The 21,394-nt window shown below is 45.7% G+C and overlaps 1 protein-coding gene across 1 annotated transcript in view; it reads left to right on the top strand.

Annotated features, from left to right (window-relative positions):
- SCFD2 (sec1 family domain containing 2) overlaps window positions 1–19,979 on the top strand; it is a 211,041-nt gene extending 191,062 nt beyond the window's left edge. Inside the window, exons 8-10 of the mRNA XM_068113940.2 lie at window positions 11,729–11,863; window positions 14,563–14,682; window positions 19,419–19,979. Of these exons, the coding sequence (XP_067970041.1) occupies window positions 11,729–11,863; window positions 14,563–14,682; window positions 19,419–19,511 (348 nt within the window). The 3' untranslated portion in view covers window positions 19,512–19,979. The remainder of the gene's footprint in view (window positions 1–11,728; window positions 11,864–14,562; window positions 14,683–19,418) is intronic.
- The last annotated feature ends 1,415 nt before the right edge of the window (window positions 19,980–21,394 follow it).

Raw genomic sequence — 21,394 nt, 5'->3', positions numbered from 1 at the left:
GTGCACAGTCCTCGGTTGGGAGACAAGGGGGGGGTGGGGGAAGAAGACAGGTGAGTGAGGGGTAAGGTCACAAGGGTACACATCAACAAGGCAATGCAAGACGAGGTGCGTACGGAGAGCGAAGTGAGAAAGCTCGTCCCTACCGTACGTCACCCCCCGTTACCTACTCTACCCTTGCCCTTACCCCATATGTACACAAAAAAAACAAATCTAACACATTACCATTTCTTCGCTACTGTCGCGTCTTCCCCATATTTCCCCTATACCAAATTCGTCACCACAATCCCTCTAACCAAAATGTGCCATCACCAATTCATCATCAATCCTCATAAGGGGGGAGAGATGGAACAACAGCACAATGTCACACCCACGTCATGATGCGTCTCACAATCCAAAACATTTGCACAATAAAAATAATTAATCAAACCTGGCATGGTGTGGAGGTACGTCATCTCAGGCGAGTGGATGCAGATGTTGCGAGGAGATTTCCATCCTAACTATCCTCTAACTGACATTAACACACTTTACACTACCCGGGGTCTTTCCCTGCCAATCCATTGGCCAACTTACACTATGGGTTCTAAAAACCAATTCCCATTGACCAAACCGTGGTGCTTATCAATTTGGGGTCTCACTCCCCCGATTCATCTCCCGGTGCCCTTGCACAATTTCCGGGCTGAGTCGTGTAGCTCTCCCAGCAGGTCTACCCACCTGCACACCTCCACCACTGCAGTTGCCTCCGAGTTTACCTGCTCCTCACCCTAATCTATCTAACTGGGGAAGGCCCTCCTTGGCGCTTACCCCACTCGGTGCCCTCTCTGGCACTGGGCTACCCGGGTCCGTCCTCCGGATCCTCGGGCCCCATCCACAACAACTCTACCGGCTCCCAGAGCCCACCTGCGGCCTCACCTGGCCGACATCCTAACAGTGGCGGAGTGCTCACCCAACTACACGCACTAACAGGCTACACGCCCAGCCATTTCCACGACACTAATGCACCCATTCAACCATCATTCTTCCACCACTCACCACAGATGCCAATATCCAACCACAATTTACCTGTACCATCTACCTAACACTTACACTACCCTCCCCGGGTATTCGTGATGGGGGTCCATCCTCCTTTCCCCCATCCACACCTTCGCACCATCCACTCCACTCCACAGTTTCCACCATACTCACTCCACGACCATCCATTCCATACTTCATATATTCCACACTCCATGTATGCCACACAACCATTCTCCATACACCTGCAGTTGCACACCTGTGCAATCTCACCTGGTGCCACCTGCACCCTCCTTCCTTCCTGGACCATTTGGTCAACACAGCACACATCACCATCACTCACTCATACACTGCTCCATACACCTGTTCAGTTGCACACCTGTGCAATCTCAATCATTCCTTACTCACTGCTCCATACACTTCCACGCTCAATACACTTTCGATCCTTAAAACCATTGCCTCAGGCACCCAGATTTTCCCACGCTCACACACACATCTCTCCCGAGCATTGCCCCTCAATTCCTCATTTGCTCGATATCAACACTCACTCACACGGCATCATCTGATCTAACTACTCCCCTCTGGAACTTGCGCTTCCCAGTCGCCCCTTTAAACTATTGCGCTCCCTCGTCATTATTGTCCAACTAATCTACCTGCGTCCCCACTACAGTTATCATTGTCACTACCTAACCTTACCGTTACCTATGGTCATCTTCTCTAGATCCATACACACGATATCCTAACCCTCCCGGGCTAGTTTTCACTGCCAACCCCATAAACCTACTGCTCCTTTGCCCCCGTTGTGAAGGATGGCAGAGTTGCCATCCCACCACATCGGGTATCTCTCACTACAAATTTTTGCACACCAAATTCCAGCCAATCAAAAATTTGCCAATCATCTGCCAATCACTCTACCAATCATCAATCTGCCAATCATCAAATTTTGCTTTTCCATTTCAGGTCCAAAACACTATCATCATCACACGTCTACTCACTTGAGCCTCTCGGTGCGCCAATTCATTTCCAAAGCTCGGCTTCGCAAAGCCGAGCAATGAATGCGGGTTGTTTGGTGCCGGCGGTTGGATCCGTCCGGCATTCGGTGCAGGGAAGGGGGCTTACCCGGGCCGAGATCCCACGCACCATCTCGGCACGGAGCCGTCCAATGGCCCGATCTCGCCCTGCCGGAACGCCTCAACCACAAAGGGTTACCGTGACGACCCTTCCTAACGGGCCGCCCGCTCCGCTTAGTGGAGCACGGACGCGGCCGTTCAGAGCGAGGCCCGGCGTGGATCGCGTACGGCGGTCCTTTCGAACCCGCCGTGGCTCGGATCCCCGCTGGTTCTCGCGGCACGCGAAGCCCGGCACGCACCGAGGGCCCGCTTCGGCTAAACGTCGGTCTAACCGCTAACCCGGTTAGCGTCGATGCTCCACTTGCATGCTTACACCCCGCAGCCCGTTCCTTACTCACACATCCAGCTGTCTCCATGCTCTTTGTCATTGCACCTTCTCTTCCACACCCAGGTACACTCATTCCGCTCACAGACTTTGTCACGCACCTGACCACCGCACACCTTGGCACACACTCGTCGTTCGTACACCTCACCAACACACCTCTTCGCGCCCCCTCCTCGGTCACCTCCTCTGTGACAACCACGGGTGTGCACTCACTTGCACACCCAATCACGTGCTTTACAACTAACTTCAGCGTGCATTCCCATATGCGCTCTACCATTCCAGGTGTGCATCCTTCCATTCCAGGTGTACATTCTCTCTCACCTGCCACTACCAACTCACGCTCCGTGTCACTCGCACTACTCTCACCACCACACTCGGTCGCACATTCACCCTTACTCTTGACAGCGCACTCTTTCCTCATGCACCCGTCCGTTACACACCTTTCTCGCGCATCCTCTTGCGCACACTCTCCCGTTACACCCTCCGTAACACTCACCACAGGTGTGCACCCTTTCGTTACATCCTCTGTAACACTCCCCATCCCGCGCTTCCATGTGCCCCCCCGCACGCGCGCTACGACCAACTCACTCTCGACAGCACACTCACTCCTCGGCGCGCACTTTTTCCTCACACACCCCATAGTCGGACATTCTCGCACACCTCCTCTTTCGCACTCCGTACCTGTCGCACACTTCACCAGCGGCCTCTCACGAACACCCGGGTCCAAACCAACTGAATCTCCCCTCACACCATATACATTTCCGAGTATATCACCACTCACCTCGGTACCTCATCGTCGCACCTCCTCTGCCACCTGCAAACTCTTTATTTGGTTAGCAAGCACACCATCACGATTTGAGCACCGACCTTGTACATATTCCATCACCTCCTCCTTTATCTCTTTCTTAGTTTCCCTCCGTCTCTTCTTAATTTCACTCACCCCCTCTTCCACTTCCTCTAATTTTTCCTTTACCTCCTTAATTTCCCGGTGCGCCCCCTCTATCTCTTCCTCTAACGCCACCTTAACCATTTCTATATGCGTCCTCACCTCCCGGTCCTTCGTCTCCACTGCCTCTGTCACCTCGTCCAACCTCTTTGTCAACCCCTCACGTACCGTCTGACATTCCCTCTTCGTCGCTATTAAGTCATTTTTGATTTCGTTTTGTGTCGCTTTCAGCCCTCCTAGTACCGCATTGTTCTTTTCTACTTGATCCACTAGTTCCTTTTGTCCCACCGTCAGCTGTTCTACTCCCCTTGTTAGATCTTCTATGCCCCCCTGTAACCTAGCCGTACTATTTCTCATCTCTTTCTCCATATGCTTCTCACCTCGCTTTACCCTCCTCACGTACCCCCGAGACATCCTCGCCCACACCTCGTCTTATCTCCTCCCCCATTTCTCCCATCTCTTTAGTAGATGCCGCCCTCATCTGTTCCAATTCATCCCTCTGAGCATCCAGTTTACCTTCCAACCCGATTTTCACCTCCTCTATCTGGTTCCCCATCCGTTTGATTTCCCGGGCGTATTGCTCCCCTACTTCCCGCAATTTGTCGTCCATTGTGTTTTCTAACCCCCCTAACCCATTCTTCATTCCTTCCATCTGGTTCTCCTGGGCAGCCATTCTATTTTCCAACCCCGTTAACCCATCCTTCACCTCTTTTATCCCGTTGTCTAACCCTTCAAATTTATTGTCTAAACCCTCAAATTTAGCTTCTAGCCCCCCGATTTGATTTCCTAGTCGCTCCCCCATTCTGTTTTCCAATCCTATATTCCCCATTACTATGGCTGCATTAATCTGCGCCATGAGGTCCCGCACATCAATTCCCCCTATTTGCGCAGCGGGCGCGGCTACCGCGCACTCGTGCGAGCCGCCATTTTGTGCGTCTGATACCACGTGCGCGAGGGCGCCATTTTGTGTACCTGACACCCCCTCAACCACTTCACCATTGCTCTCCTCCATTTCCCCCACATACATTTTCCCGGGGTCCTGGGTCGATTCTACCCCCCCTTCTAACTCACCCACCTGCATCCGATCGCCTTGATTGTCCATGGCACGACTCAATTTGGGATGTCAAACAAAATTTCGGCCGCTCGTAATTTTGACCAATTTTTTTTTGTTTGTTTAAAAATTTGGTTCGGGCCTCGAATCTCACTCCCAGACACCAATTGTTGCGGAATCCAACGTCGGCCTTCCCCACTTACCAAGGGGGGATTAGTCCCCTCGCTTATATGACTGACCGACGTGGTCCTGGGGGGTATGTCGCCACGGCCCGTCGACGCTGGGTAGGGTATTAGGCCTAAACCGTCCTATTACCTATTAAAATACCAGCGCTCCCCAACACGTGAGGAAATACTCCCCCGCTCACGGTCGCAGCCTAATGGATTAGTTGCGCCGAGCGAAGCGGACTGCACCGTGAGCCGGTTACCAATGACTAGACCCGATTTATTCGTTGGCCGAATCGCGCCGCGTACATCCAATTGGGAAACCTCTAAAGCGACCGAATGTGAAGAAGAAGAAGAAGTACGGAGGAATAACAGGATTTATTAATTATTTACACAAGCCAAAGCAAAAAGAGCAGTCAAGGTTATATACAGGGAAATGGAAGGAGCAGAAGACACAGTGAAATCATTAGCTTACCTATTAACAGTCTTAATTAATAAACCCCAGGACAACGTGTACGACAGACGAACATTCACACTTACACGGGGAAATGATGGCAGGAACGAATGGCTTGGGGTGGATGGCTTTGAGAGGCAAGGAAGGTTCAGCGGGGATCGGTCGGGCTGGAAGCGGACAGCCGCCGTCAAAAAGCCGAGCCGCGGTCGTGGTTTCAAACTGTGCGGGCGAAGTTCCTCTTTACGCACTGCTGCGTCACGTGCTCCTTGCGTTGCCTCGGTCCGTATTTCCTGCAGCGCGGCACGTATCATGGCTGCTTGGACTCATCTGCTCATCTCCAGCGCATCTGAGGTGGGGGGCGTCTCCTGCGGGTTATATAAGCCCCCACCCTTGAACCTTTGCGAACCTCCCAGATTGTTCTCTCTCCGCCCTCTCAAGCCAAACCCCTTATACTTGGTTGGTTGTTCGGGGCTGGCTCACTCCTCCCCTCTATGACGAGGTGGAGACACGCCTTTCTTCTTCCAACCGACTGCGTGCTCAATGGAGTCCATTTGCGGCGAAAACCATCCAAACCTGACACTTTGCAGATGGGACCTACTCTTATTTAATTCGGTGCAATGAAGAGTCAAACTATTGGGAAACAGAGCCTTAAACTACATAGAATAAGGGAATAACTATTTAAAAGGATATATGGTGCCCTGCGTGTAGGTTTATGGAATTAACTAAGAGGACGAGCTTCGACCTTTCTTTACATTACGGAGGGTGACATTTACACACAACAAAACCATAATTCGTTACACTTTCTCAAATTCGTTACAATATATATATATGAGAATAGTCAACGGAGAGTTTTTTTTCCTCCCCCACTAATATAGTGAAAACCTTTATGCCGTCTAAGCCAAAGACCAACATGGGAATGACCGATCCCCCGATAAACGCCCCCACAAACCCCCACCCTGGAAATACTAGACCTAGAGTGGTCCAGGCCATTTGTAGGGTTGAATTGAAATATACAGACTTGGCATTTAATATGGAATATTTTTTTTGTGGGGGTGAACTTACTTTTCAAGATGTCTTCGAACCAAAAGTTCATTGGAATTATGTTGAAATTATTCTAGATTTTGTTCATGTGACCTTTAAAAGAAACAAAAACCACATTTGACATTTCGAAACAAATAAATTGATCCTTGAAAGTGATGTAAACTGATATCGAACTCAATTCATGGACAGTACTGTGTTGAACTTCTGTACGTTTTCCATAAGTATCTCTTTATTTTGCACATTAGCCCAAAAAAATTTCAACAAAAACAAAAGTTAAATTACGACTGGGATTACGGACAGTAAAATTACAGTTCAGTACTTCGTGTAACCCCCACGAGCATTCAGGAGAGCACGTACACGTTGAGGCATGCTGTTCACGAGATTTACCATGGTTTGGACAGGAATCGCTTGCCATGCAGTGACAATAGCCTGCTGCAATTCACGCACAGAGGTCGGCTGCTGGTCCAAGTAGTCGATTTGACGCGTTAATTCTGCCCACAAGTTCTCTATCGGATTCATATCCGGGGACATGGCAGGCCACTCCATATGCTCTACACCACGGTCAGCAAGAAAGTGTTGGATCATGCGAGCACGATGAGGCCGTGCATTGTCATCTTGGAAGACAAAGTTTCCTCGAAAGGCTGCACGAGCAAATGGAAGCAATGTTTCTTCCAGAATGGCCCTGTACTTGAACTGGTTCAGGTTTCCATTCAGAACAACCAGGTCAGTTTTGCCCCCTGCATGAAAAACAGCCCAAACGGTCACCCCACCACCTCCAGCTTGGACTCTTGGCACTATACAATCTTTGTTGTAGGCTTCATGCACTTGTCTGCACACTCGGACGCGGCCATCTTGACGATAGACCAGAAATCTAGACTCGTCACTGAAGATCACGTGATTCCAGTGTCCTGGCTGCCATTGACGGTGCTCTCTGGCCCACTGCAATCGGCGCTGGCGGTGTTGTCTGGTCAGGTGTGGCTTTCTCAGGGGATGCCTGGCACAATAGCCTGCTTGAACCAGTCGTTGGTTGACTAGCCTTCTGGATACAGGCACATTTGTCAGTTGCTGCCACTCAGCCCTAAGCCGATTAGCTGACTCAGTACGGCCATTGCGGACTAACCGGTGCAGCTGGCGATCATCCCTCCTTGTGGTTCTGCGGGGACGTCCTGGCCTCGGTATTGGAGTAGGGACACCCCTCTGAGCATTTCGTTTCAGGATCTTTGACACCTGACCTTGAGTGATGCCATACTGCCGAGCAACAGCACGCTGTTTCATGCCGTAATTTCGTAAAGCCACCACTCCATGACAAACAGCATTGTCGAGTTGACGGACCATCTCCAGAGGAAGCGGCAATAACTTTTGGAGACATGCAGCAGTTGTTTTCCACTAATACAGAACGCAACAACCCTTGTATACCCGACTGTGAAGCCAATCATCAAATGCACCTGTCCGTACATTTTGCCACGCCACCTGTGATATAATCCTGTTGTTGACTTCTTGCTGCGACAGACAATCAGTGACATGGTTCTCTTAACAAATAAATCATCAAAGTGTAAAAGAAACTCACCAGATTGATATACTGAGTTAAGAAAGTAAACCCAAGTCAAGAAAAAAAAAATTCCATATTAGATGCCAAGTCTGTATGTACTACGTCATCAAACGTAATAAAAAAATCTTTAAAACATTTTACTGTTTTTCAATGATTTACTGTTGGTTTTTGCTTTATCTACTTATTTGGTATTTGTAGCCCTGATGTAAAGTTTAGGCATACAGGAAGGCCTAGAGTTACACACACTCGCCTCGAAGCTGTCTCGCCTGGATTTGAATCCCGAACCAGCTATAAACTGTCATCTTGGTGTTTCACAGGCAGGGCGATTCATCAATGTGTGTGTCGACCCCCTGATGGACGTTAAACTGGGCGTCCTGCCTGCCAGCATTAGTTGGTGGCTGTTAAAGATCCCATGATGTTCTTCGGGAGTCGAGTCAGACAACGTGTATTCTTCGTCCATTCCCAACCTTTATGAACATTTTCCCTTAAATGCTGATATTATGGCCCATTTAATAGGACAGACATATCTGTGTCATCTGCCTGAATAACGACATTGTTATTCTATGGCTGGGAGGCTATGGCTGGGAGGCTATGGCTCGGAGGCTATGGCTGGGAGGCTCGGAGGCTATGGCTAGGAGGCTAAGGCTAGGAGGTGAGGAGGCTATGGCTTGGAGGCTATGGCTAGGAGGCTATGGCTTGGAGGCTATGGCTTGGAGGCTATGGCTAGGAGGTTATGTCTATGAGGCTATGGCTAGGAGGCTATGGCTCAGAGGCTATGGCTAGGAGGCTCGGAGGTTATAGCTAGGAGGCTATGGCTAGGAGGTGAGGAGGCTATGGCTTGGAGGCTATGGCTAGGAGGCTATGGCTTGGAGGCTATGGCTAGGAGGTTATGTCTATGAGGCTATGGCTAGGAGGCTATGGCTCAGAGGCTATGGCTAGGAGGCTCGGAGGCTATGGCTGGGAGGCTATGGCTGGGAGGCTATGGCTGGGACGCTATGGCTGGGACGCTATGGCTGGGACGCTATGGCTCAGAGGCTATGGCTGGGAGGCTATGGCTGGGAGGCTGTGGCTGGGAGGCTATGGCTGGGAGGCTATGGCTGGGAGGCTATGGCTGGGAGGCTGTGGCTGGGAGGCTGTGGCTGGGAGGATGTGGCTGGGAGGCTGTGGCTGGGAGAATACGGCTGGGAGGCTAAGGCTGGTAGGCTATGGCTCAGAGGAATACTTTGCGTAAAGAATCATTCTGGTATCAGCTTCTTCGTGTGTAGATGAAAACTCTGGAGGGGATTATGCTTTGGTTGAGTGGAGTCTTCAACATTCGGTTCCCGATATTACGAAAATAACTTTGTCAACAAGCTTTTTTAGGGATTCCCGTATCTGCCATTCGCTCACAAGATACTTCACGACGACTGATTGTGTTGGATGAGTGAAGCAGGAAGTTCTTCCATTATTTTATCAAATATCCTGGGATGATGTTCCTGTCCATTGTTTCGGATGTTGGGTTTGTGCTTACGAGATCTCTTCCCTCTTTCCACGTTTTTGATGGATATTTCCTGGTGGACATGAAATCCCACATCGACTCTTTTTGCGGGAATTGCTCACAATTTCAAAGACATTCAATGCGAGGACGCAGATTGCTGCACCTGCTGGAGGCTTGGATTTCTGCCAAACAGCCAGGCCATCGAATATGCTTCCGGCATGAGCTGTGGTTACGTTTCCAACACAGGGATACGTTTCTCCAAATGATTTCAAAAGCTGCGTTCTGTCTTTGGTTCTGTTCTTTCTCTTCCCTCACGCCGCTATAACAGGAACCTGATCCATATTTCTTCTGGTACTTTTCTACATTGTTCGAACAATGAACTTTTCCTCACTGTATATAAGATCCTTTGACCATATACCAAGTACTCGACTTGCAACCTCTGCTTTCTCTCTACTTTCCTGTATGTGTGGCCCAATTTTCAGTTTCTCACCTTTTCATCGGGCCTCAACTCCAAACAGTCTTTTCAATTCTCTTGTTCGGCTTCCCTTTTAAAATTAATCAGATGAACTGTCGTAGCAGCACTTCCATCGTGAGAACTGCATCATGTCGGTGTGTCATCGTTGTCGGGTGGTTTATCTTGGAGCTTCTCCAGATCATTTTTGAGGGTGTAAACTTCTGACGGCAGTGATGCAGTACAGATGCTTGGTCTCTCAAGGGCTGAACACTGTATCCAGTATTGGCTTGACGTTTCGAACTGTGGTCCAGGATCACTCATCCCTCCGCTCACTGAGATTTGGTATGTCATCTTCTTTAGAGCATGTGATACATACATGCTCCTGTCAAACATATCCTTTCAATGTTGATAGTCATCTGAAAGCACACACAAACTAGATGGTATTCATAGAATACTTACCCTGTGCAGTGAACTTGTTGTGAGCCAACTCTTCTATTTTTGAACGTTTTTTTTCTTTGATCCAATATGGCTGCCGGACCACGTGAGCGATGACATCATAAATTTATATTCTCTAATATAATTGTTGCATAGATCACGTTCAATACATTTCAAACTGATCAGACGAAGCGTTGCCCCCTGTCGAATTATGACGTCATAATTATGGCACCAATGACGTCATCGTTAACAACACCTAATCCCCATATATAGTTACTTACAATGAGCCATGTTTCAATTTTTTCCATGCAGCGGTTTTGGAGATACAGAGGTGCAACATTTTTCGGTTTTTCCAAGATGGCGCCTGTACCACATGACCCATGACGTCATGATTATCATTAAAATATTCTACAGGAGGAGGCTCTCCTATGGTGACAATTTTGTGTCCATCAGATCAACAGTTGCTGAAATTTTTAAAATAATGATCGGATAAGTATTGTACTTGTCGAATAATGACGTCATAACGAAGGCACCGATGACATCATCATTAACATATCTTATTCCCCATGGGGAGTACTTGACAATGAGCCAGGTCTACATTTTTTCCATGGAGTGGTTTCAGAGATATGGAGGTGCGAAGTTTTTCCAAGATGGCGCCTGCCCACGTGACATATGACGTCATGATGATCATTAAAATATTCTAAAGGGGGAGGCGCTCCTATGGTGAAAATTTCATGTCAATCGGGCCAACGGTTGCCGAGAAAATGAATTTTTAAAATGCAGACACGTACGGCGTACGGCACACGGCACACACACGTACGTACGTAACTGAATGCTTAACCCCGCTTTTCGCTTCGCGAGCGCAGGGTAAATATAGCAAACAAGTAAGATGAAGTTGCACACCAAGAAACTCGTCTGCATATCTCTGCTGTACCTCTATGTTTGGCAGCATGTGTATGACGTCACATGACTATTGTGTGACATTGCAGGGACTCTACATGTGTCTGATTGTATGCGTGCCAACCTGCCTGAAATGCCAACCATTACTGCCCAACAGGGGTAATTATACCATCTTGTTGAGGTTAAAAGCTGGCACATGTATCCATCATACTAAACCATGATTCCTGGAACCTATAGAAAACTTTTATATCAATTCGAGACGGTCTCTGATTGCAAACTAGAGGCCAATTTTCACACCCCAGTTGATGGACTGTTTGACTTTTAATTGTTTTTTCGGGTGAGGGAGCAGACCTCTTCCACCACCTGAGACTCACTAATTCTATGTTAAATACTCCTTGACTGAGACTGCATTTTACAGGTGTGATAATAAAGTTTCCTCCACAAATTGCAAATTATTTTTGTTAGCCGTTGCTTCGTTTGTTCCCTTTCTGTTTCATTCCCACTTTCCCCTTCCTCTTCTTGCTGTGTTTCATTCAGCATATGTGTGTTGCTTGTTCACTCCCCACCCGCTCGATCTCACTCTCACTTCCACTCTGCAATTGATGTTTCCCCATTTCCATTTTGTTCCCTTACATTCTTCTCCAGCTCTTCCATGAGCCTCGATCATGTACACAAAATAGCAAGTTTGTTTTCTCCTTTTTCGATGGTAAGCAAAATGTTTTCGTTTTTCTTCAATTTCCCAGCCATGTGAACAGCACCATCTTGTGCCGCTTTCCTTCCCCCCCCCCCCCCAGGCTTTATACCATCCTCTGATCAAACAAGTGCTCAATGAAGCACTGAGTCCAGAGCAGGCAGAAAGATCGGACCTGGAGCACATGACGAGCGGCCTTACGGACCTCCTCAAAACAGGATTCGGGATGTTTATGAAGGTGAGTGCTGCTGTGATGATATCGAGTCTTGCTTCATTGGTCTTGCAGTGTTTGCACCATTTGTATTTGTCATTGGTTGTGCTGTCAGCTGTTGTTGAGAGGTGCCATGATCAATTGAAACATCATGTTCATATATGTTATCTCGCATATAAAATCAATAATTTGTAGAAACAAAAGTACTTTTCTCCATAGTTCTGTGTTAAATAAACAGATATCAGAGCTATGTGATACTCTTTATCAGCCACATCGCTTGGAATTGACTCGGGTGGGGTGTGCGGATTTTTATAACGTTTTCCCAACCATGATGGCATGATGCTGTAACAGTGAAACTTAGTTCAGAATTTTGTTCAGTTTCCAAGAGATCACACACATTTCTCCCAGAAGTGGGTGCTGTTTGCAATATAAACTGCAACGGCGCATTGGAGAGCGCAATATAAACTGCAACGGCGCTTTGGAGAGCGCAATATAAACTGCAACGGCGCTTTGGAGAGCACATACCTCCGCCAGGCTAAACGGTTCACGTTTTGTATCCTGCTGATAGACCAGATCTGGATTCGGACCTCAACCAAAATCTAATCAGATTGTTGTTGTCAAACACCCAACCTGCCCACCAAGTTTTGTCCGAATCTGTCCATAACTGTTTTGAGATATTGTGCCATAAATCGTTTTTGGCCCGATCTCTCAATGGTGAAGAATCACTTTTTAAATCCTAGTATCCAGATCTTCACCAAAATCAAATCAATTCGGCCTTGGCAGAAACCCAACCTGTTCACCAAGGTTCGTCGGAATCCGTCCACAACGTTTTGAGATATCCTGCTCACAGACAGACCAACAGGGGTGAAACACCATTACCACACCTTTGCTGGCAGAGGTAATCATGTTTTTTGGCTCAAATGGTTTGAAAAGTCCTCTTTTTGACTCTTTTATAGATTGGTCTCATTGTGATTACATTGTCCTGCCAGAATAAAATGAACAACTCCTGATGGTGAACAAACTTTATTTCAACGAGCTGTGATATGAACACAATCAAATGGACATTGGACAATCAAATGGACAATCAAAAATCATTTAAACTGGAATCTGGTTGCATGTCCCTTGCTTGAACCCGTGAAGACATCAAATTGATGATATTATGTAAGACGGTCTGGTCCAGATTTTGCCCGATGTGGAGTAGATTTTGTTGCAAGTCTTGTATGTTACCAATTTTTTGGGGGCAATTTGCTCAACAGGTGTTCAAGTCTTCCCTGTGCTCCACTGACCACATCCCTTAACACCATTATGCTAACTTCTTCTGAGATACGTGTGCCATCTCCACCAAACTTCCAGTGCTTGTGTCACATTGCTCAAGCCCAGGTGGCACACTCACTCAAGTCAGGAAATGCAGAGGAAATTTAATTTTTATGGTTTAAGCATTGAATACAATACCATGCTTTCAACAGGTGAATCTTGTCTGTGCATGGTTCAGGTGGCCAGAATATGCAGCTGTTTTAAATTGAGTTACTGAGGAAAAGGTTCCGAACCCCTGTTTTCGGGCCTAGCTTTATTACCATTTCCTCCCATCGATTATCTTTTTTGCCAATTGCTTTTCATTTTACCTTTTCTTTTTTCCTTCCTTTAGCAACTTTGGCTCTTCTATCAGGCATGATCAATCCCGCACTTCTGCGCATTTCTCCATTTTCTACACGAGCAACGGTACCTGCCCTACGGGCGGTGCTTCAATTGGGAGGCCCAAATTAAAAGGCAAAATATCAGAAATTGAAGGCTTTTATATTTTAAACGATTCATATATACATCCGTTGAATCATATCACACGCAAATCATCAAAATCTAAACAGTACATGGCGCCCATTTTGAAAAAAGATTTAATTCTGCAAAACGGAAGCGGCCGCTACACGTCTTTCTCAGTCGCACGTTTGTGTGAAGAGTGCGCGCCGAATCTGTAACACGGAAGCGGCCGCTACACCTGTTTCTCAGTCGCTTTGCACACGCTGCCGTGTTACTTCGGAGCCGCACGTTTATATAGGAAGTGTTCGTCAGGAGTCGATCTACTCTCTCCTGTTACGTAGAATTTCAACAAAAGCCACATCACTGTTCATATTGGTAAATATTATTCCATCATGTTTGGAAAAACTGGAAAATTGGAAAACTTGGAAAAATTGGAAAAACAATATAGCCTATTTTACTCCCAGTGGTCCCAGGAATACACACCCAAAATATCGTTGCGATCGGTTGAGCCCTTTTTGCGGTACGTTCGAACGGACGGATGGACATTTGGTGAATTATAGTAAGATGTCTGGAATCATTTCTGAGATTCACGTCGGTCTAGTTTTTAAAAAATTGGTGGAGGCATTCTAAGGGGAAAATCAACTCAACTGTATATAAATAACGACAAACAGCCATTTTGTTGCAAATCTTGTATGGTACCAATTTTTTGGGGCCAACTTGCTCATGGCATGAAGGCCAGCAGGCCGATAATTATAAAACAGATTATGTAATAGACTTGATGTTATAAATTTTACGGGATATTTCTTACACATCGTTTCTAATGCGAAATACCATTCGTTGCAATATATCTGGAAAGAATCATGGTGTTACTAAATGCAAATCGATGTATTTAGTGCTTTGTCACATGACTCATTTTGGTTGTGGTATTTGTCCTCAACATGACTACAAGTGTGTGACAAATTTTAATCTTGCAGGTAACCCGGCCCAAACCCAGCGATCATCCTCTCATAATCATCTTTGTGGTTGGTGGCGTGACACCAGGCGAAGTTAAGCTTGTACATGACACATTAATGACTCGTAAACCATCACACCAGGTGAGTGAATGAGAGATGTCAATAATGCATGACTTTTCCTTTTCTCTCAATACAAACCTGATTTTTCGATTTAGATTATCGCAACAATGAAGTTTTGATTTGATATTCAAAAACATAAGATGCTCATTTGCTCAAATAGAGCAGATCATGAAAAGAGTTTGAATTATTGCAGAAATCAAGGCTCGTGAGAGAGCCAAACATCAAGGGGGTGGAAGATCAATACGCCAGCAACGGAGAAAAAGGGCAACGAACAAGCAGACAAAGTAATGAATGAGTTCTGTGAGCACAAATATGTTTCTTCAAATGGTCCACAGAATGAATCTGCGCTGGATCGCGCACCTGCGATGATTCGAGGGGGCCTGGTGATTTTCCAATCATGTGTCGGCTTTGCTTCCGCCACGTGATGGAATCTACCAACCTTGCCATGTCCCTGGTGCGGTAGAGTGAAAAAATCCAAATGGACATATTTGAGCGGAGTGTGGGAAGATTGGGCCCTTAGAAACAGACATTAGGGTGGGAAAAACAAGAGCTCGCTAAACGTGACTTGACACTGCCTCTTTAATCACATCACACTTATGCCAATATGCACGATGCAATAACTATTCCAAACTAAGTCCCATCCATAACAATATATTTATACATCTGCAGCTCAGTTGCATTGTGAAAAACAGAAGGGCTGCATAAAATAGTGTCACATGTAACACATGCTAACCATAGCATCAGTCTACTTACATAGGCTTTTTTAGAGGTTATTGGCAAATCACGCCTGTCCCTCTGGGGAAATGAATCAATCCACGAACACGTTACTGGCTGACTCTGTCATCACTCATCACTGTTGAGAGATGCCTTTTTATTTAAAAAGAAAATCAGATTTTAAAACATTCAAACTATATAACAAAGTGAAGCACATACTTTTGCCCCACGAACAAGGTACATAGTCATACAATAACGATGATGTCCACTCCTGCATCTTCAGATGCACATGGCTGCCGAAACAGTTTCTTGACTAATGGGCACAATCCTGGTCAGGGCGTCACTTCTACGTAGGACACTTGAATCCCAGTAAGCTAGTATTCATTTGGCCGACCTTGGAAGGATGACAGGCCGAGTCAACCCCACCTGGTGTTAATTCGACGACTGACTGGGATTTGAACTCAGGACCCGAGAATCCCAGGCCAGCACCCTAACCATTATGCCAACATCAGGCTTATAGTCATACAATAAACACATGTATCACAGCCCTCAGGGCCAAAATGCATGGTCATACAATCAACATTTTCTGTTTGAGACCCACTGACTGTCAATAGCACACAGTGGATTCCCCCCAGGGGATGACCTAGCACGCTGTCCTATGAGGGAGTACATACAAATAGCACCTCTGAGCTGTATTTATGACTATGAATGAACATATATGCCACGCCAGCAATTTCTGCAATCATCTTCACCATCAGGGGGTGCCTGTCACACACGTATCCTATTTAGGTACTCGTTATACAGTTGGTAAGATCTCTAGGTTGTAGCCAGGTATAAATATACCATCCACCTGTTTAGGCCCTTGAAGGACACCCTACATGGCAAACAATTTGTGCAGCACAAAGCTGTCAAGAAGGCCGAGAGAGTGTGGCTACACATCGGCCCTGAGTTATACATAGCAGGCATCAAGAAGCTGATATTCACTTCGGACAAATGCATCTCACTCTTCAGAGATTGTTGAAAAATGATCATCAGTGATGATCAGATCATCATCCCTATGGGCCCGATAAAGAGCAAAGTGGCGTAATTTATTGACATCCTCCTGTAATGGACCAGTAATTTATTGTCATCCTCCTGTAATGGACCAGTAATTTATTGACATCCTCCTGTAATGGACCAGTAATTTATTGACATCCTCCTGTAATGGACCAGTAATTTATTGACATCCTCCTGTAATGGACCAGTAATTTATTGTCATCCTCCTGTAATGGACCAGTAATTTATTGACGTCCTCCTGTAATGGACCAGTAATTTATTGTCATCCTCCTGTAATGGACCAGTAATTTATTGACGTCCTCCTGTAATGGACCAGTAATTTATTGACGTCCTCCTGTAATGGACCAGTAATTTATTGATGTCCTCCTGTAATGGACCAGTAATTTATTGATGTCCTCCTGTAATGGACCAGTAATTTATTGACGTCCTCCTGTAATGGACCAGTAATTTATTGACGTCCTCCTGTAATGACCAGTAATTTATTGACGTCCTCCTGTAATGACCAGTAATTTATTGACGTCCTCCTGTAATGGACCAGTAATTTATTGACATCCTCCTGTAATGGACCAGTAATTTATTGACATCCTCCTGTAATGACCAGTAATTTAATGACATCCTCCTGTAATGGACCAGTAATTTATTGATGTCCTCCTGTAATGGACCAGTAATTTATTGACGTCCTCCTGTAATGACCAGTAATTTATTGACGTCCTGTAATGACCAGTAATTTATTGACGTCCTCCTGTAATGACCAGTAATTTATTGACGTCCTCCTGTAATGACCAGTAATTTATTGACGTCCTCCTGTAATGGACCAGTAATTTATTGACATCCTCCTGTAATGGACCAGTAATTTATTGACGTCCTCCTGTAATGAACCAGTAATTTATTGACGTCCTCCTGTAATGACCAGTAATTTATTGACGTCCTCCTGTAGTGGACCAGTAATTTATTGACATGCTCCTGTAATGGACCAGTAATTTATTGACGTCCTCCTGTAATGGACCAGTAATTTATTGACATCCTCCTGTAATGGACCAGTAATTTATTGACATCCTCCTGTAATGGACCAGTAATTTATTGACATGCTCCTGTAATGGACCAGTAATTTATTGACGTCCTCCTGTAATGGACCAGTAATTTATTGACATCCTCCTGTAATGGACCAGTAATTTATTGACATCCTCCTGTAATGGACCAGTAATTTATTGACATGCTCCTGTAATGGACCAGTAATTTATTGACGTCCTCCTGTAATGGACCAGTTATTTATTGACATCCTCCTGTAATGGACCAGTAATTTATTGACGTCCTCCTGTAATGGACCAGTAATTTATTGACGTCATCCTGTAATGGACCAGTAATTTATTGACGTCCTCCTGTAATGGACCAGTAATTTATTGACGTCCTCCTGTAATGGACCAGTAATTTATTGACGTCCTCCTGTAATGGACCAGTAATTTATTGACGTCCTCCTGTAATGGACCAGTAATTTATTGACGTCCTCCTGTAATGGACCAGTAATTTATTGACGTCCTCCTGTAATGGACCAGTAATTGATTGACGTCCTCCTGTAATGACCAGTAATTTATTGACGTCCTCCTGTAATGGACCAGTAATTTATTGACGTCCTCCTGTAATGGACCAGTAATTTATTGACGTCCTCCTGTAATGAACCAGTAATTTATTGACGTCCTCCTGTAATGACCAGTAATTTATTGACGTCCTCCTGTAATGGACCAGTAATTTATTGACGTCCTCCTGTAATGAACCAGTAATTTATTGACGTCCTCCTGTAATGACCAGTAATTTATTGACGTCCTCCTGTAGTGGACCAGTAATTTATTGACATGCTCCTGTAATGGACCAGTAATTTATTGACGTCCTCCTGTAATGGACCAGTAATTTATTGACATCCTCCTGTAATGGACCAGTAATTTATTGACATCCTCCTGTAATGGACCAGTAATTTATTGATATGCTCCTGTAATGGACCAGTAATTTATTGACGTCCTCCTGTAATGGACCAGTTATTTATTGACATCCTCCTGTAATGGACCAGTAATTTATTGACATCCTCCTGTAATGGACCAGTAATTTATTGACATCCTCCTGTAATGGACCAGTAATTTATTGACATGCTCCTGTAATGGACCAGTAATTTATTGACGTCCTCCTGTAATGGACCAGTTATTTATTGACATCCTCCTGTAATGGACCAGTAATTTATTGACGTCCTCCTGTAATGGACCAGTAATTTATTGACATCCTCCTGTAATGACCAGTAATTTATTGACATCCTCCTGTAATGACCAGTAATTTATTGACATCCTCCTGTAATGACCAGTAATTTATTGACATCCTCCTGTAATGGACCAGTAATTTATTGACGTCCTCCTGTAATGACCAGTAATTTATTGACGTCCTCCTGTAAAAAAAAAAACCACCGTTTAGAGGCCATTTTTAGAGGTTTAGTTTAGAGGCCATCACCATTGACGTCCTCCTGTAATGGACCAGTAATTTATTGACGTCCTCCTGTAATGACCAGTAATTTATTGACGTCCTCCTGTAATGGACCAGTAATTTATTGACGTCCTCCTGTAATGGACAGACGTTAGTCTATTGAAGGATGACAGTGGAACCATCAGATACTTATCCCATTCCAGTAAATTGCCAATACCGCTACTGAGTGTCTTGGGGTCCACCGCGAGAAGGCAACCGGCACATGACTCGTGCTGGTCCACACCACTACTGATACTTCTTCAATGGCCCCAATTGAACATTGTAGGATTAAGACGAGAGGGAAGTTTAGCTCAAATCTTTCACAAACCAGTGGGCCAGGTCTGATGTTCGACTGGAACTACTTTCACTTCACTCAGTTTTGACTAATTTTACATGACTCGTTTTACTTCAAGGACACGTCTGCAAATGTTTTATTCTACTTTTGAGATTTAACTTTTCCACCACTTTGCTTTCTTGTTGTGCAGGTTATCTTGCTATCAACACGACTTCTACGGCCCTCAGATGTTCCTCCGCTGATATTCTCCGACGACAGATTGGAACCCATCTTTGATTTCTAACTTTGGCAAGACATCATCGTTCAAATCATCAATCAAGGCATCGCTCACTTGTACCTTTCTGTGCCTAATTCAATTTTTGGTACGTTCATCATCAAGTACATTTCACATCCCTCCAAAACGTTATTTTGTATCCAATTGGGGGGAATGTACTTCTGTATATTATGCAAGTTGTGCACTTTTGTGTTGCTCGAAAAATTAAGTTGTTCTGAAAGAATATCTGAAATAATTATTAATTTCCAATTGAAAGCTGACATTTGAGTTTGTTGTTAATTGGATATTGTACCACTCCGAGGTGGTAAATTAATATAATACAATGTACAAACAACCATGTGTAAATGGGCAAGGAAGCCAGTCTAAGATTGAAGCTGCAAGATGGCGATCAGAGTACAGTGTATCATACCGCCATCAATGTGTCGGATCAGGTAACTCGAAACGCATTAAACAAGCACGTGATCGTGATGTCCACAATTGCTTGCTTGACTTTGTGAAACGCACATGGCCCAAGTGGGAGTCTCCGTGGGGCCCATGAGGATCCGGTGTTGGTCGAGGTACAGTTCATTTTAAAAGGTGCAAAAGTCAATTGATGGGCTGGAGGTGTGGCTCATGAGGAGCACGTTTTTGAGAGAAGGGCATCCTGGGCGCTAGGAGCACGCTGGCCCGGAGCAGTGTGTCCAGGTACCCTGAGAATGGAGCCAAGGTGCCATGTGCCAGCAAAGGTAATTGAAGGGAAGCCAGGATGGGCTCCCCAGAATTTGGAAATGGAGCTGGTAAGCTCGACAGTGGCCCCAGCATCCCAGGTGTGCCACATTTGAGTCTGCAGAGGGAGTCACACCACCAGCCACAATATTGTGCGACAGTACAGGTTGACGATTTGTGGGCAAGGCCCAAAATTGTTAATGCACCAGCACGCAGAGCGGCAGGTAAATTGGTTACATAGAACCACTGTAGAGGGGGGTTAATGATGGAGGGAAAAACGTTTTTCACAATGTTTTGGCAGTTAGGGAATAGGGATTGTTGTACCAATGTGGATGTCTGAGGTCACTGGGGTGATGCAGTAGATGGTGCATATTCATGCACCCATTGGGTCCCAATTTGTTAGTGCAGGGGTAGACAGGCCCCCATGGGGATACTCCGTCAGCGAGCCGTGCCACCTCATTTTATTAGTCAGCACATGCCTTGATCTCTTCTGGGGAAATGGTGTAGTTTGATGGAATTAATGGACACGGGAGGGAGAGATTAGATTGGAGGGATTTAGAGGGGCAGGAGCTGGGAATTTGAAATGAGGGATTAAGGGCCAAAGACGGCCATCTTACCTGCTGCTACCACACGTTCCTGCTGAGATGACATCTGCTGGCCTCTCACCTGCCCATCCAGTTCGCCAGTCAGCATAGCTAGCCAGCCTTTGCCATTTTTGTTTTGGCAACCATGCTATCTGCTGTGTCATTGTGGGCCATAAAAGCCAGAATAACTCACCCGTGTGAAAGCCAAATGGACCAAGTGTCTTTTGATCGCTGTGGGCCAAGAAGACACCATTTGTGGGAGAAGCCCCATGGGCCCTTTGTACAATTTTTTCCACATAGACCACAAATAACTCCAGTTGTGGAGATGCCATCTGGGCTGTGGGGAGCATCACGTGCAGAACAGAAACATAAACTCTCCGAGCAAGAAGAAGAGGCCCTCCTGGTACATCCACCCTCACCTCGACCACGTTTTCGTTGACCTTTGCATCCGGATTTCGTGCCAAGTTACATTAGTGGATGAATGTGTAGAATTAGCGGAGCGACACATTCGATTAGGGTGATCACCGTTTTGGAATTTTGTTGTATATGTGGGTTTGAGACCAGTGGGGAGTTGTTTTGTAGTGAATGGTAAATGAATGGTAA

The sequence above is a fragment of the Myxine glutinosa genome, chromosome 4 (genome assembly GCF_964187855.1).
Source record: "Myxine glutinosa chromosome 4, kmMyxGlut1.1, whole genome shotgun sequence".
NCBI classification, from domain to species: domain Eukaryota; kingdom Metazoa; phylum Chordata; class Myxini; order Myxiniformes; family Myxinidae; genus Myxine; species Myxine glutinosa.
This window is presented reverse-complemented; position numbering and strand designations above follow the sequence as displayed.